At 34.6% G+C, this 12,551-nt stretch overlaps 1 protein-coding gene across 4 annotated transcripts in view; it reads left to right on the top strand.

Annotated features, from left to right (window-relative positions):
- STXBP5 (syntaxin binding protein 5) overlaps nucleotides 1-12,551 on the top strand; it is a 175,552-nt gene that overhangs the window by 13,917 nt on the left and 149,084 nt on the right. For all 4 annotated transcript variants that reach the window (XM_032407703.1, XM_032407702.1, XM_032407705.1 and 1 more), the window contains exon 3: nucleotides 11,269-11,350. In XM_032407703.1, coding sequence (XP_032263594.1) covers nucleotides 11,269-11,350 — 82 coding nt within the window. The remainder of the gene's footprint in view (nucleotides 1-11,268; nucleotides 11,351-12,551) is intronic.

The raw sequence follows: 12,551 nt of genomic DNA, 5'->3' as shown, positions 1-12,551 counted from the left end.
GGAGCATCTTTTCATATGCTTGTTTGCTATCTGTATGTGTTTGGTGAGGTGTCTGTTAATGCTTTTGGCCCATTTTTTAATTGGGTTGTTCATTTCCTTCTTGTTGAGTTTTAAGAGTTCCTTGTATATTTTGGATATCAGTCTTCTATCAGGTGCGTTTTATAAATATTTTCTCCCAAGTCTATGGCCTGTGTTCTCATTCTCTTGACCTTGTGTTTTAGAGAGCACAAGGCTTTAATTTTGAGGAAGTCCAGCTTATCATTTTTTTTTTCATGGATGGTGCTTTTGGTGTTGTACCTAAAAAGTCATTGTCATACCCAGGGTCATCTAAGTTTTCTTCTATGTTATCTTCTAGGAGTTTTATAGTTTTGCATTTCACATTTAGGTCTGTGATGCATTTTGAGTTAATTTTTTGTGCCCAATGCAAGGTTTGTATCTAGATTGATTTTTGGTGATAAGGTGTGATGGGTGGAGAAGCATTCTGTTGTCCCATGATTAGGTCTAAGTCTTTTAGTGAGCCTGTGCTTCTGAACTGTGAACTTCGCAAGTTCTTAGTCACCCCTCTCCCCCCTCCCCTAGGTGAGTTAGGATGGCTAGAGTGGGTTGGAGTTGGGTATTTCCCTTCTACCACCTCAGTTCAGCTCTGATAAACAGTTCAGCTGTTTAGGCTCCTGTTAGTTTCTCCTGAGGGAAGATCTTGTTAAGAACAGAATGCTCCAGTGTATTAAAAATCGTTGCTTTTCCCCACCCATTGCTGGAAGCAGGTGGGAATTTTTCTCAGATGTGGGAGCCTGGTGGAGCTCTTGGAGGTAAAACTCACTAAAGTGTAAGGATTCCCTGCTCTTCCTTCATGACTGGGTCCCCCTGGAGTCTTCAGCCTCTGAAGTGTTGCAGGTAGGTGTTGTCACACGGGTCAGCTGGAGGAGGCAGGTGAGGCATTCCCAGATGAGAAAGCTGCAGCGCACATAGGTGGTCTTATTTATCACAGATCATTTGAAATATTTCCATTTTTTTGAGTAGGATAAAGGTATAATGTACTGCTTTTATTTGTTGACTGTCACTTATTTCTCATAATGTGAAATAACAGAAATGAAATCTCTCAGCTGCTTAATGATTGTTGTTTATGTTTACACTAAATGGTGGAGTTGGTCTGATGCTAAAGCTCCTCCTTTTCATTTTTAGAATGCTTTCATCAATATTCTTTGACCACATTATGGTTCTGTTTAGATTTTAACTTTATTATTGAAAATAATCACATTATGGTTAAGTTTCTTCAAGACTGAAGCCATTAACAATAAAAATCATCCACTGAGCTTTTATTCAGAGTATTAAGCCGGTTGAGAGTAGCAGCACCTTGAAGGCTTACTAGAAATGTGAATTACTCTGTTTGCTAAAAGTATAAGAATGCACTAAAATAAATGGTAACAGAAGTTAGTGCAAATCATCAGGGTTTATGATGGATAATTTTAATCAGGGAGGAACAGTTTTACCCTTCAAAGTTGTTCTTGGTTTGTTAGCAGAATATATGTTCAATGAATGTTACTTTCACATAATATTATATAATTAAATGTATAATACTGTAGGATAATTTATTAGTCACTTAGGAGTTCATGAAAAGTTCAATTATCTGTATCCTCATCTTTAAACTTTGCAGAATATAAATGTATTTTCAGAAACTGCACAGGATATTAAAGTTCTCTGGTTGCTTTCCATTTTATATGTATTCCAGTCTTCCATTCCTAGTTTGGAAAATTGAATGTGTCACTTCTGTATAGGTTGGAATAATGTCAATACTTTCTTTGCCCTTTTTTTCATTGACAAGAATTGATGAACAGATTCTCTGAGAAGATATATAATCTTCAAAAATCTTAAAAATTTACTGAATATATACTGTCTTGATATTATCTCATTCTTCATAAAAGTAGAGGTTGCCAAAATATGCGCACAATACACAGTGGTTTTGAGAGCAGTGAAAACTTGCCTAGAAGCTGTACTCTCAGAACTTACCACGGGATAGGGTCCCATTGCCTGCTTCTTTGACTATTTTTTTTATTCTACTTTGCTGACAGTACGGTAGAAATCCCAGAAGGCAGAATAAACAGAGGAACTATTGCTGTGATTGTAACACCAGCCTAATAAATGATTGGAAGGTAAAATGAATAGGCTGAGCTTATAGATTAATTGGATTTTAAAAGCTTATAAAGGGTCTTCTCTGTTATGTCTCCTCTGTTAAATACTTCCTGTGTTTAAATCTTGAATGAAATAAAAATATTTAAAAATTGAGTGCAAGACAGAAGGAAATAAGGAGCTTAATTGCAAAAATGCTAAACTAGTGTGATTTTTTTTTTTTTACCTCTTACTATGCTGCATTTCAGTTAAGTTGCTAAATAGTTAAATTCATTCATTGCTTGTGATAGATATCTTAAATCCTAGATAAAAGGGATTTTTAAAGCTGTATTTAAGAATATGATGTTTTAGGGCGCCTGGGTGGCTCAGTCGTTAAGCGTCTGCCTTCGGCTCAGGTCATGATCCCAGGGTCCTGGGATCCAGCCCCGCATCGGGCTCTCTGCTCAGTGGGAAGCCTGCTTCTCCCTCTCCCACTCCACCTGCTTGTGTTCCCTCTCTCGCTGTCTCTCTCTCTGTCAAATAAATAAAATCTTAAAAAAAAAAAAATAAAACCTTTAAAAAAAAGAATATAATGTTTTAATTTGTTTCATTAATAATTGCAGTCATTTTTTACCTTAAATTCAGTCGTTTTTACCTATTTGCATTATCATTTATCATTCATACAAACCGATTCTTCTTTTTTTTAAATAACAGTTTTATTGAGATACTTTTATATACCATAAAATTTACTCTTTTAAAGTGTATGGCTCAGGGCTTTTCATTATATCCATTGAGTTATGCAATCGTCAGCATTTCTTAACTTCCAAACATTTTCTTTACCCCAGTAAGAAACCCCATACCTATTTAGCAGTTACTCTGCCTTACCCTCTCCACCCAGTCTTTCACAACCTTTTATTTACTTTCTATTTCTGTGGATTCATCTACTGTGGACATTTCATTTATAAATGGAATTATATAATATATAGTCTTTTATGATTGGCTCCTTTTACTTAGCATAATGTCCTTAAGGTTTATCCATATTATAGCATGTATTAGTGGTTCTTTTCTTTTTATGGTTGAACATTTCATTATATAAATACACCGCGTATTATTTATCCAATAGTCAGTTGCTAGACATTTGGATTTTCCTCTTTTTTGGCTATTAGGAATAATGCTTTGAACATTTGTGTAGAAGTTTTGCGTGTATGTATATTTTCATTTCTTTTGTTTTTATATTCCTGGGAGTGGAATTGCTGAGTCCTGTGGTAACTCTGTGTTTAACGTAGAGGAATTGCCAATTATTTTCCAAAGTAGTTGCACCACTTTACAGTTATACCAACTAATTGAGACTTCTCATTTCTCCACATCCTTACAAACTCTTATACTAGAGGAGGTCAAGTGGTATTTCACTGTGGCTTTGATTTGCATTTCCCTAGTGACTAATGATTTTGAGCATCTTTTCATGTATATTTTGGCTATTTGTGTATCTTCTTTTGAGAAATGTCTATTCATATCCTTTCTCCATTTTTAAATTGGATTTTTTTTTTTTGTTACTCCGTTGTAAAAGCCCTTTATGTATTCTGGATATTAAATCCTTATTAGATGTATGATTTACAAATATTTTCTCCTATTCTGTGGACTGTTTTTTTCACTTTCTTGATGATGTCCTTTGAAACACAAAATGCTTTTAATGTTAACGAAGTCCAATTTATTTTTTCTTTTGTGACTTACGCTTTTGGGGTTATATCTGAGAAGCCACAACCTTATCTGAGGTCACAAAGATGTATGTTTTCTTCTAAGAGTTTTATAGTATTAGCTCTTGAATTTAGGTCTCTATTTTGAGCTCATATTTTTTATATAGTGTGAGATAGGGGTCCAAATTCGTCCTTTCTCATGTAGATATCCAGTTATCCCAAGACCATTTGTTGAAAAGACTGTTCTTTTTCTATTGATTTTTTTTCTTTTTTTTTTCTTTAAAGATTTTACTTATTTATTTGAGAGTGAGAGAGAGAGAGAGAGAGCGCGTGCGCACAGGAGTGGGGTGAGGGGCAGAGGAAGAATCAGACTCCCCACTGAGCAGGGAGCCCGAAGCAGAGCTCAATCCTGGGACTCCAGGATCATGACCTGAGCCGAAGGCAGACGCTTAACCGACTGAGCCATCCAGGCACCCCTCTCTATTGAATTTTCTTGACATCCTTGACATCCAAAGTCAATCATAAATGTTTATTTCTGGATTCTCAGTTCATTCTATTGATCGAGCTGGACAGTAATGATGCTAATACCACACTGTCTTGGTTACCGTAATATTGTATTAAGTTTTGGAATTAGGGAAATGTGACTCTTCCAACTTTGTTCTTCTTTGTAAAGATTGTTTTGGTTATTCTGGGTCCCTTGCATTTCCATATTCCTTTTAAGCTCATTTTAGGCTCAGCTTGTCAATTTCTACAAACAGCTGGGATTCTGACAGAGATTGTGTTAATTTTGTAGATCAGTTTGATGAATATTGCCATCTTCACAATTTTAAGTCTTTTGTTCCATGAATATGGGATATCTTCCCACTTACTTAGATCTTGTTTCAACAATGCTTTGTAGTTTTCAGTGTACAAGTCTTGCATTTTGTTGAATAAATTTGTTCCTAAGTATTTTATTCTTTGTGATATTGTAAATGAAATTGTTTTCTTGACTTTTTCAGATTGTTTATTGCCAGTATATAGAAGTACAGTTGATTTTTGTGTATTGATCTTGTGTTGTGCAACCTTGCTAAACTCATTTATTTGTTCAAATAGTATTTTTTAGTGGGTTCCTTAGAATTTTCCATATACAAGATCATGTCTTCTATGAATATAGAATAGTTTTACTTTGCTTCTTCCTTTTCAATCTGGACACTTTGTATTTCTTTTCCTTGCCTGTTTTCCCCAGCCAGAATATCCTGTATGTGTTGAATAGAAATCGTGAGAGTGGACATCCTGTCTCTTTCCTGAGTTTAACAGGAGAGTACTATTTCAGTCTTTTAGCATTAAGTATGATGTGAACTGTAGGTGTTTCATACTTGCCTTTTTAGGTTGAGGAAGTTCCCTTTTTCTTGAGTGTTTTATCATGGAAGGGGGTTGGATTTTTCTGTGTCCATTGAGATGATCATGTGATTTTTGTCCTTAATTCTATTAATACAGTCTTTGATTCTGTGGGCTTTTGGGGGATAGGGTCATTTACTCATTTTAATATCTTGGCTAACTTTGCTAAGAACGGTTCCTCTCTCATAGCTGAAGTTTCTAAAATGTTTGTAGGCTGTTCATTTTACATGAAAATATTTGTAACAAGGCAGTCTCAAAATTTCAACTATAATTAGAATACAGAACTCAGCTTTTTGCTTATTCTGCTGGGCTGTAGTGCTCTATTATTAAAATTAATAGATATTTATTACCATGAACTAACATGAAAGATGAGTCTAGAAAAAAATTTTTTTGATTGGTGTATTGCTTGTGCCCAACTGGTTTCATAATGTCTATTTGCTACTAAAAGTTGCATTTGGTATAGTTTTAGAGTTTTAGACCACTCTGAATTTATTTCGTACTCAGATGCAAAATATTATAAATGTTCTGTTAAGTTCCTTCTCTGGTTTTAAAATGACTTAAAGCAAGTCAGGAAGTGACATTTACATTATAACCAAGGCCTTTGGGTGCAAGAGGACCTGGCTCTGGGTGTCCCAAAAAGACTGCTGACAAAATCAAAGCAGGAAGACAAGTGGTGGTGAAACAAGAAAATAATTTATTTCAGTGAGGCCAACACCAAGAAGACAGCCGACTAACATCTCAAAGACTGTCTTCAACGTGCTGAAAATAATTCTGTGTTTATATAAGGAAAATGTGGGACAGAGACCAGTGGGTACATGCAGGTAGGCAGTAAAGGTCAGGTTGATCATTGTTTTGGGGTCAGTCATGTGAGGGCTTGCTGGTATTGGAGCAGTCCCGATTGCTTGAAGGGTAGTTGGTCCATTACAAGATGCTTTGCCCACTGGGCTCTTTTCCTGAGTTAAAAGATAAGCTGGAAAGAAGAACTTAACCAGTTAGAAAGTACAAATTCGGGTCAAAATGGAGATAAAGTCCCCCCTCCCTTTTTTTTTTAAGATTTTATTTATTTATTTGCCAGAGAGAGTGAGCGACCGAGCACAAGCAGGGAGAGCAGGGGCAGAGCATGCAGACGGAGAAGCAGGCTCCCCGTTTAGCAAGAACCCCGATGCAGGACTCGATCCCAGGATCCTGGAATCATGACCTGAGCCAAAGACAGACGCTTAACCGACTGAGGCACCCAGGCGTCCGTAAAGTCCTCTTTCAACATGTGAAAATTGGCTCTTTTTTGTGCAGTAAGTCTTGGTCTGGTATGTGTGTGTGTACTGGAGTTAGCCTGGGTTCAAACCCCAGCTTCACTAACTAGCTGAATGGTTTTGGGCAAGTTACTTAGCCTTGTTGTACCACAGTTTCCTCTTTTGTAAACAACAGAGCCTATAAAAGAGGTACTCTTGTAAGCTAATATATATATGATACTTGCTACATATTAATTGTTTAATAAATCTTAACTACTATGATGATGTACTTAAAGGCTTTCTAATTCCTCCTTTCTTCCTCCCTTTCCAAAAACAAAACAAAAAACACCATTTAGACAATTGGATGAATGTTTTATTTTAAATTTGAATTTGATGATACAATATTATAAAAGGTTTAACTGGTTTTGGTCTTTGTTTCTGCTTATCTGTCCCACATATCTCTTCCTGATTATTCTTCAGTAATTGCTAATTTCATCATATTATTTTTTTCCTTAAGTATTTTTCTCCCTGTTGCTTACTTAGAGGATCTTACTTAGAGGATGTATAAATTCAAAGATTTGCATTCAAAGACTTTGCTCTGAACCTGTTTTAGCCTTGTCTTCTGTAGCTCTTATTCAGGAGTTATGATGGTGCTTTTCTGGACAAAAGCCATAAGTAGTTTTGCAGGAGGTATGTGGCCTGTGTCATGGGCCATATAAATTAATTGGTTTATTCCAGAGACAAAGTTGACTAGTAAGATTAGGTAGATACCCTAGCTCTTGATGAGCAAGCAGTAAAAAAAATGGAGACTAAAAGTATCTATGATAGGAAGATAGCACCATTTTTAAAAGAGTACATTGGTGTTCAGAATTAAAGGGCAAAATGTGTTGACACCAAGAAATACTCAGTGGAGCCTTACGGTTTGGCTTTGTCTTAAAGTTGATTAATGCAAAAGAGTAGGCATCATAATAATATTTCTTTAATAAATATCTTTGCAGAATTGTTCAGTATATAACATTTTCTTCTGGGTTTTCTTCATTTTGTATGTAGCCAACAATAGGAATAATTTACAAAGCAGATCTTTGTTACAGTGTTTGACTATTGTCTGATAAAACTGTTAACTCTTAGTAATAACAATATTAAGAAGAACCATATATGCAAGAAGCAAGAATCATTACACAAATATGAAAGGATATGAGTATTTGCATCTATGACATGCTGTTTAGTGATCGAATATAGTCAGTTATTTTCTTACATTATGGTATGTCCACTATAAGGTATCTTTAGTTCTTGTTAAAGTAATGAATATACTAGTTAAATAATGATAATGAATGGGTACCATTTGGGGAGTACACTCTCAGTAGTTTTAATTCTCACCACAGCTCTGCAAGCTAGACTAGATAAGTATCTGTATTTTATAGACAAGAAAGTGGAGAGGTGTAATAATTCTCCTCCTCAGGTCACAGCAAGTACTGGTGGAACTGGCATATGAACTGACTTGAAAGTAGATGTCTTAATTCTCAACTGTGCCTCAGATGTTCCTGTGGCACATCAACAACAACAAAACAAAAAAGGATACCTACCCAGGCTGCTTCTCAGGCAATTTGTGATTAGTAAATTTGCAGTAGAGCTGGAATTCTGATACACTGCCAGGATTGAGAACTACTTGCTCTAGAATTTGTATTATTTCAAACTAATATCTTTTGATTATATATAAGTAACTTCCATTCCTTAAAATTTAATTTTAAACTTTTTGTTACTATGAAATAATGATTTAGGATTTTTCCCCCCCAATTCAGAGGGCTTTTGTAGTATTTTGGATCCTTCAGGGCTGGCTGCAGCATAGTACTACCTTATCCAAAGGAAGAGGGAGAGAAATCAGTAGTAATCTTGAGAAAAATCACTTCTTTGAGCCTCAGAATTATAATTTGTAAAATATGGATAATAACTACCTTTCAGAGTTACCATGAGGATTAAGTACAATTGCGTTTTTAAGACACAGAACCTGAAACTTAGTAGATAGTGGTTCTTCTTTATTATATTAAGAAAGTATATTTATCATCTTAGGTGTAAGTGACTATATTAATAATAGTGTCATAAAAAAGTATAGTTTTATCTGGAGTAGTTCCATGTGTAGATAAGAATAAACCTTTCTTGACTGACTTCCTGGATTTATAGACACTTTGCAGTTTCTGTGAATAAAATATTGATTGATGCCCACAGCATACTGAAGTTTTCAGACCAGTAGGCCCAAATTAGTAGATCTATGTGCTTATGTTTTACTTAACCAATAATCAGTTTTGTGTATTCCCGTATCTGTTTGTGCCTGTCATATTTGAAACTATAGTAATTAGTTTACTTTAAGAATAGATAATGTGAATGCAAAATAGAGGGGTTTTTAAAAATACATAAAAAATGCAGGATGAATACTTTGGGAAGACTTCATGAAGTCAGTCATTTAAAATTTTTGATGTTGTGTGGATAACAGTAAATGATCAGAAAAATAGTAAGATTGTATGTGAATGCTGCATTTAGAATGCATTGCCAATTATCTTAAGTTCCATTTAAAAAATTAAACTAGTTGAGTGCCTGGGTGGCTCAGTTGGTTAAGCATCTGCCTTCGGCTCAGGTCATGATCCCAGGGTCCTGGGATCAAGTCCCGCATCGGGGTTCCCTGGTCAGCAGGGGGCCTGCTTCTCCCTCTCCCTCTGCCCCTCCCCCTGTTCATGGGCTCCTATGCTTTCTCTCAAATAAAATCTTTTAAATAAAAATAAAAATAAATTAAACTACAGATCTTATACCTGGATAGTTATGGCTATGTTTTTATTAATTAATTAATTTATTTATTTATTTTTAAAGATTTATTTATTTTAGAGAAAGAGCAGACGGGCACATGAACATGCATGTGGGGGGGAGGGGCAAAGAGAGGGAATCCTCAAGCAGACTTCCCACTGAGTGCACCTGTTGTGGGGCTGGATCCCATGACCCATGAGATCAGGATCTGTGCCAAAACCATGAGTCGGATGCTCAACCAGTTGAGCCACCCAGGCGCACCATGGGTATGTTTTAAGAAAAACAATTCTGAATCTAGTTAATAGAGCCATACTTAAAGAAGGTAATATCACAAGATTAGCAAAATTATGTATGATTTCTGAAAAAAAAATAATAAGGTAAGTAGAATTTTTATGATTCTTCATAATAGCTCACATTTTTTATTAACTTAGTTTTACTGATCTGGTTAGATGAGAAGTTTTGCTCCATGTAAAATGAGAATTATAGAATTGCTAATTGGTCCCAGAAAGGATAATTTAGCTGGAAAGATTAGAATTAGACTCCCTTTACTAGCTAAAGAGGCATCCTGACAAAAGAAATGGATGTAGGTATTTCTTTGGCCAACGAGGTGTGATTTGTCACTACCAAATGCCAGTAGTAACAATCTGAAATCTAGCTTCCTTTAGGTGCATTTGGGTAATTGGTGTAAAACTAGTACTAATAATACTGATGATGATGATGATGATGATGAAAGTTTGAGATGTTTACAGAGTAAGGTACTATAGGCTAAACATGCACGATTAGTCTGTGAAATAATAGAAGAATTAATTGCTGGCAATAAAATGACAAAAATCATGGAAGATAAATATCACCTAGAAAAACTTTTAGAAATCGGAAGGAAAAAGTGTATAGAAAATAGGAATTTAACCTTTAGTGTGATTATTTTTTCTTAAGAACCTTAGGGCATGTGTTAAAAACATATAAAAAGAGTCTATACACCTGAATATGAATTTATATAAAGAAGGCTATAATCACATTATTGATCACATTTTAGATTTAGCTTTTTATTTTCAATTAATATTTATTAACTAGTGAAAAGTAGATTAGCATAGTAACATGTTAAAATAGCTAATTTAGCTAATTTCTTATTTCAAGTTTATGAAGATGTAACAGTGCCTGGCACTTAGTAAATTGTATAAGTGTCTGGGTTTTTGTTTGTTTTGTTCTTTATTTAGCATACCTTATTATTAAGAGTATAGATTCTGGAGCCAGAATGCTTATTCAAATTTCAGCTCTGCTGCTTTCTAGTTACGTGACTTACAAGTTGCTTGATTTCTCTGTGCTTCAGTTTCCTTATCTGTTTATGGGGGGGAAGGGAAATTATATATTCTTCATAGATTATGGGAATTAAATGAGTTAATATATATAACATGTTTAATATAATGCCTAACACAGAGAATGTTGTGTGTTTACTGTTATATGCAAATTAATATAAATTTGCGTATTTTGAATTCAGGTCTATTGTAAAAGATTGATGCATTCATTGGTAATATAACATCATCACGCTATAATTACAAACATAGTTATATGGTTCTTCATTATATTAACTTACACTATTGAAAAATAACACTATAGGATTGAAAAATGCTAGTAAAAAGATTGGTTCCAAAAGCATTATTCCAAAATGACATGTCTCTGCTTTTCAGATTTGTTTGCTGCCTTGGTCAAAATTGGATGCTCTGCAGATCAACTACCTTTTCTCTTTTTATTTTAAGTGAAAGAAAGAAACTTGGGCCAGAGTAAAGTGTATTAAACCTAGTTTATGTTCTGTATATTGCTGTTTTGGATAGTTCTTTTATTTTCTAGAAGGAACAGTTATTTTAGACCTGTAATCTCTGAGACTTCTGATTATCAGCGGAAGCTAGCTGATCCGATTGATGTGTAATAAATGTAACTCTGAATCTTAATCTCAATAAATAGCCTGTATTGAATATCAGGTCATTGGAATATTTATTAGTCTGTTATGTAACTTAACAGTTGCTATAAAAAGCCCACACATACCGTAGACTCCTTAATGAAATTAATGACAGCTTTGGTCGTCCAGGAGTAGAATGTTATTGCCAACATGACAGTGGAGCTGCAGTAATCCAACTTCAGTTCCTGATTAATGAGGTTAGTGAATTGCTTTAATCTATCCTACTTATATATGAAATAGGGCCACATCTGGTCTTTCAGATTTCTTGCATGCATTGATATTTAAATATTTGAACAAAAGTAAATTTCTTATAGGTCAGAACTAATAGCAGTTCACTGTAAGGCATCATCCTGGGAAGTTACATAAATAATGCAAGATGTTTCTCAAAACAGTGTTGCAAATAGAATGGTGTAAGGTAAATCTTTTTGGTACAAGGTGCTGCATTTAAATTTTATTTCTTGGATACTGAAAGTTATGTAACACTGAAATCTATATTAAAATTTTTTTTAGAGATTGAGTTTATTATAAATAACAAAATATACTTCTCTGTGACTTGTTTGAAATACAACCAGGAAACAAAATTCCATTGGAAAAGAAGACTGGTTATTGTCCAAAATTCTTGTTGTGTCACTTACTGGTTGAAGTAATTGATGATGTCTTTCTTTTTGATAGAGTATAAAGTTAGGAAGGAGCTCAGGAAACAAATACTATTTTATCAGCAGGGTAGATAACATGCTTGCAGGTTTTTAAAAAGTATGAGCATTTGCAGTGACTTGGAGCAAGAGAGTATAATGCTAAGCAAAATAAATCAGTCATAGAAAGACAAATACCATATGATTTCACTCATGTGGTATTTAAGAAACAAACAAAGGGGAAAAAAAAAAGAGAGAGGCAAACCAAGAAACTGTCTTAACTATAGAGAACAATCTGATGGTTACCAGAGGGGAGGTGGGAGAATGGGTTAAACAGGTGATAGGGATTAAGGAGCACACTTGTGATGAGCACTGGGCTTTGTAAGGAATTGTTGAATCACTATATTGTACACCTGAAACTAGTATAACACTATGTTAACTAATTAGAATTTTTTAAAAAAGGAAAATAAAAAGTTAAACAATTTAAAATATGAGCAGCTCTGAGAATAGATATTTACTATATGCAGTGATGAGCAGGAAAAGCTGGTCATTAGAAGAAAGAAATTACTCCAGAAAAGGCTCTGCTATCTTTAGTTGTGGTGATAGTCTGTGGACATTCTTTTTGCCCTCAGGTCCTTAGGTTCCATTTAATAAATTCTTAAATGTATGTGAGAGGAAAAAAAAAAAAACACTCGATACCTCTGACCTTTTGTAAAATGTTTTTATCAGAAGATTAATATACAATTGTGTAGGTTTTTCAGGGTCA

Source organism: Phoca vitulina, unplaced genomic scaffold, assembly GCF_004348235.1.
Source record: "Phoca vitulina isolate PV1807 unplaced genomic scaffold, GSC_HSeal_1.0 scaffold9, whole genome shotgun sequence".
Classification (NCBI taxonomy): domain Eukaryota; kingdom Metazoa; phylum Chordata; class Mammalia; order Carnivora; family Phocidae; genus Phoca; species Phoca vitulina.
The sequence above is the reverse complement of the archived record's forward strand: the minus strand, read 5'-3'. Positions and strand labels throughout refer to the sequence as shown.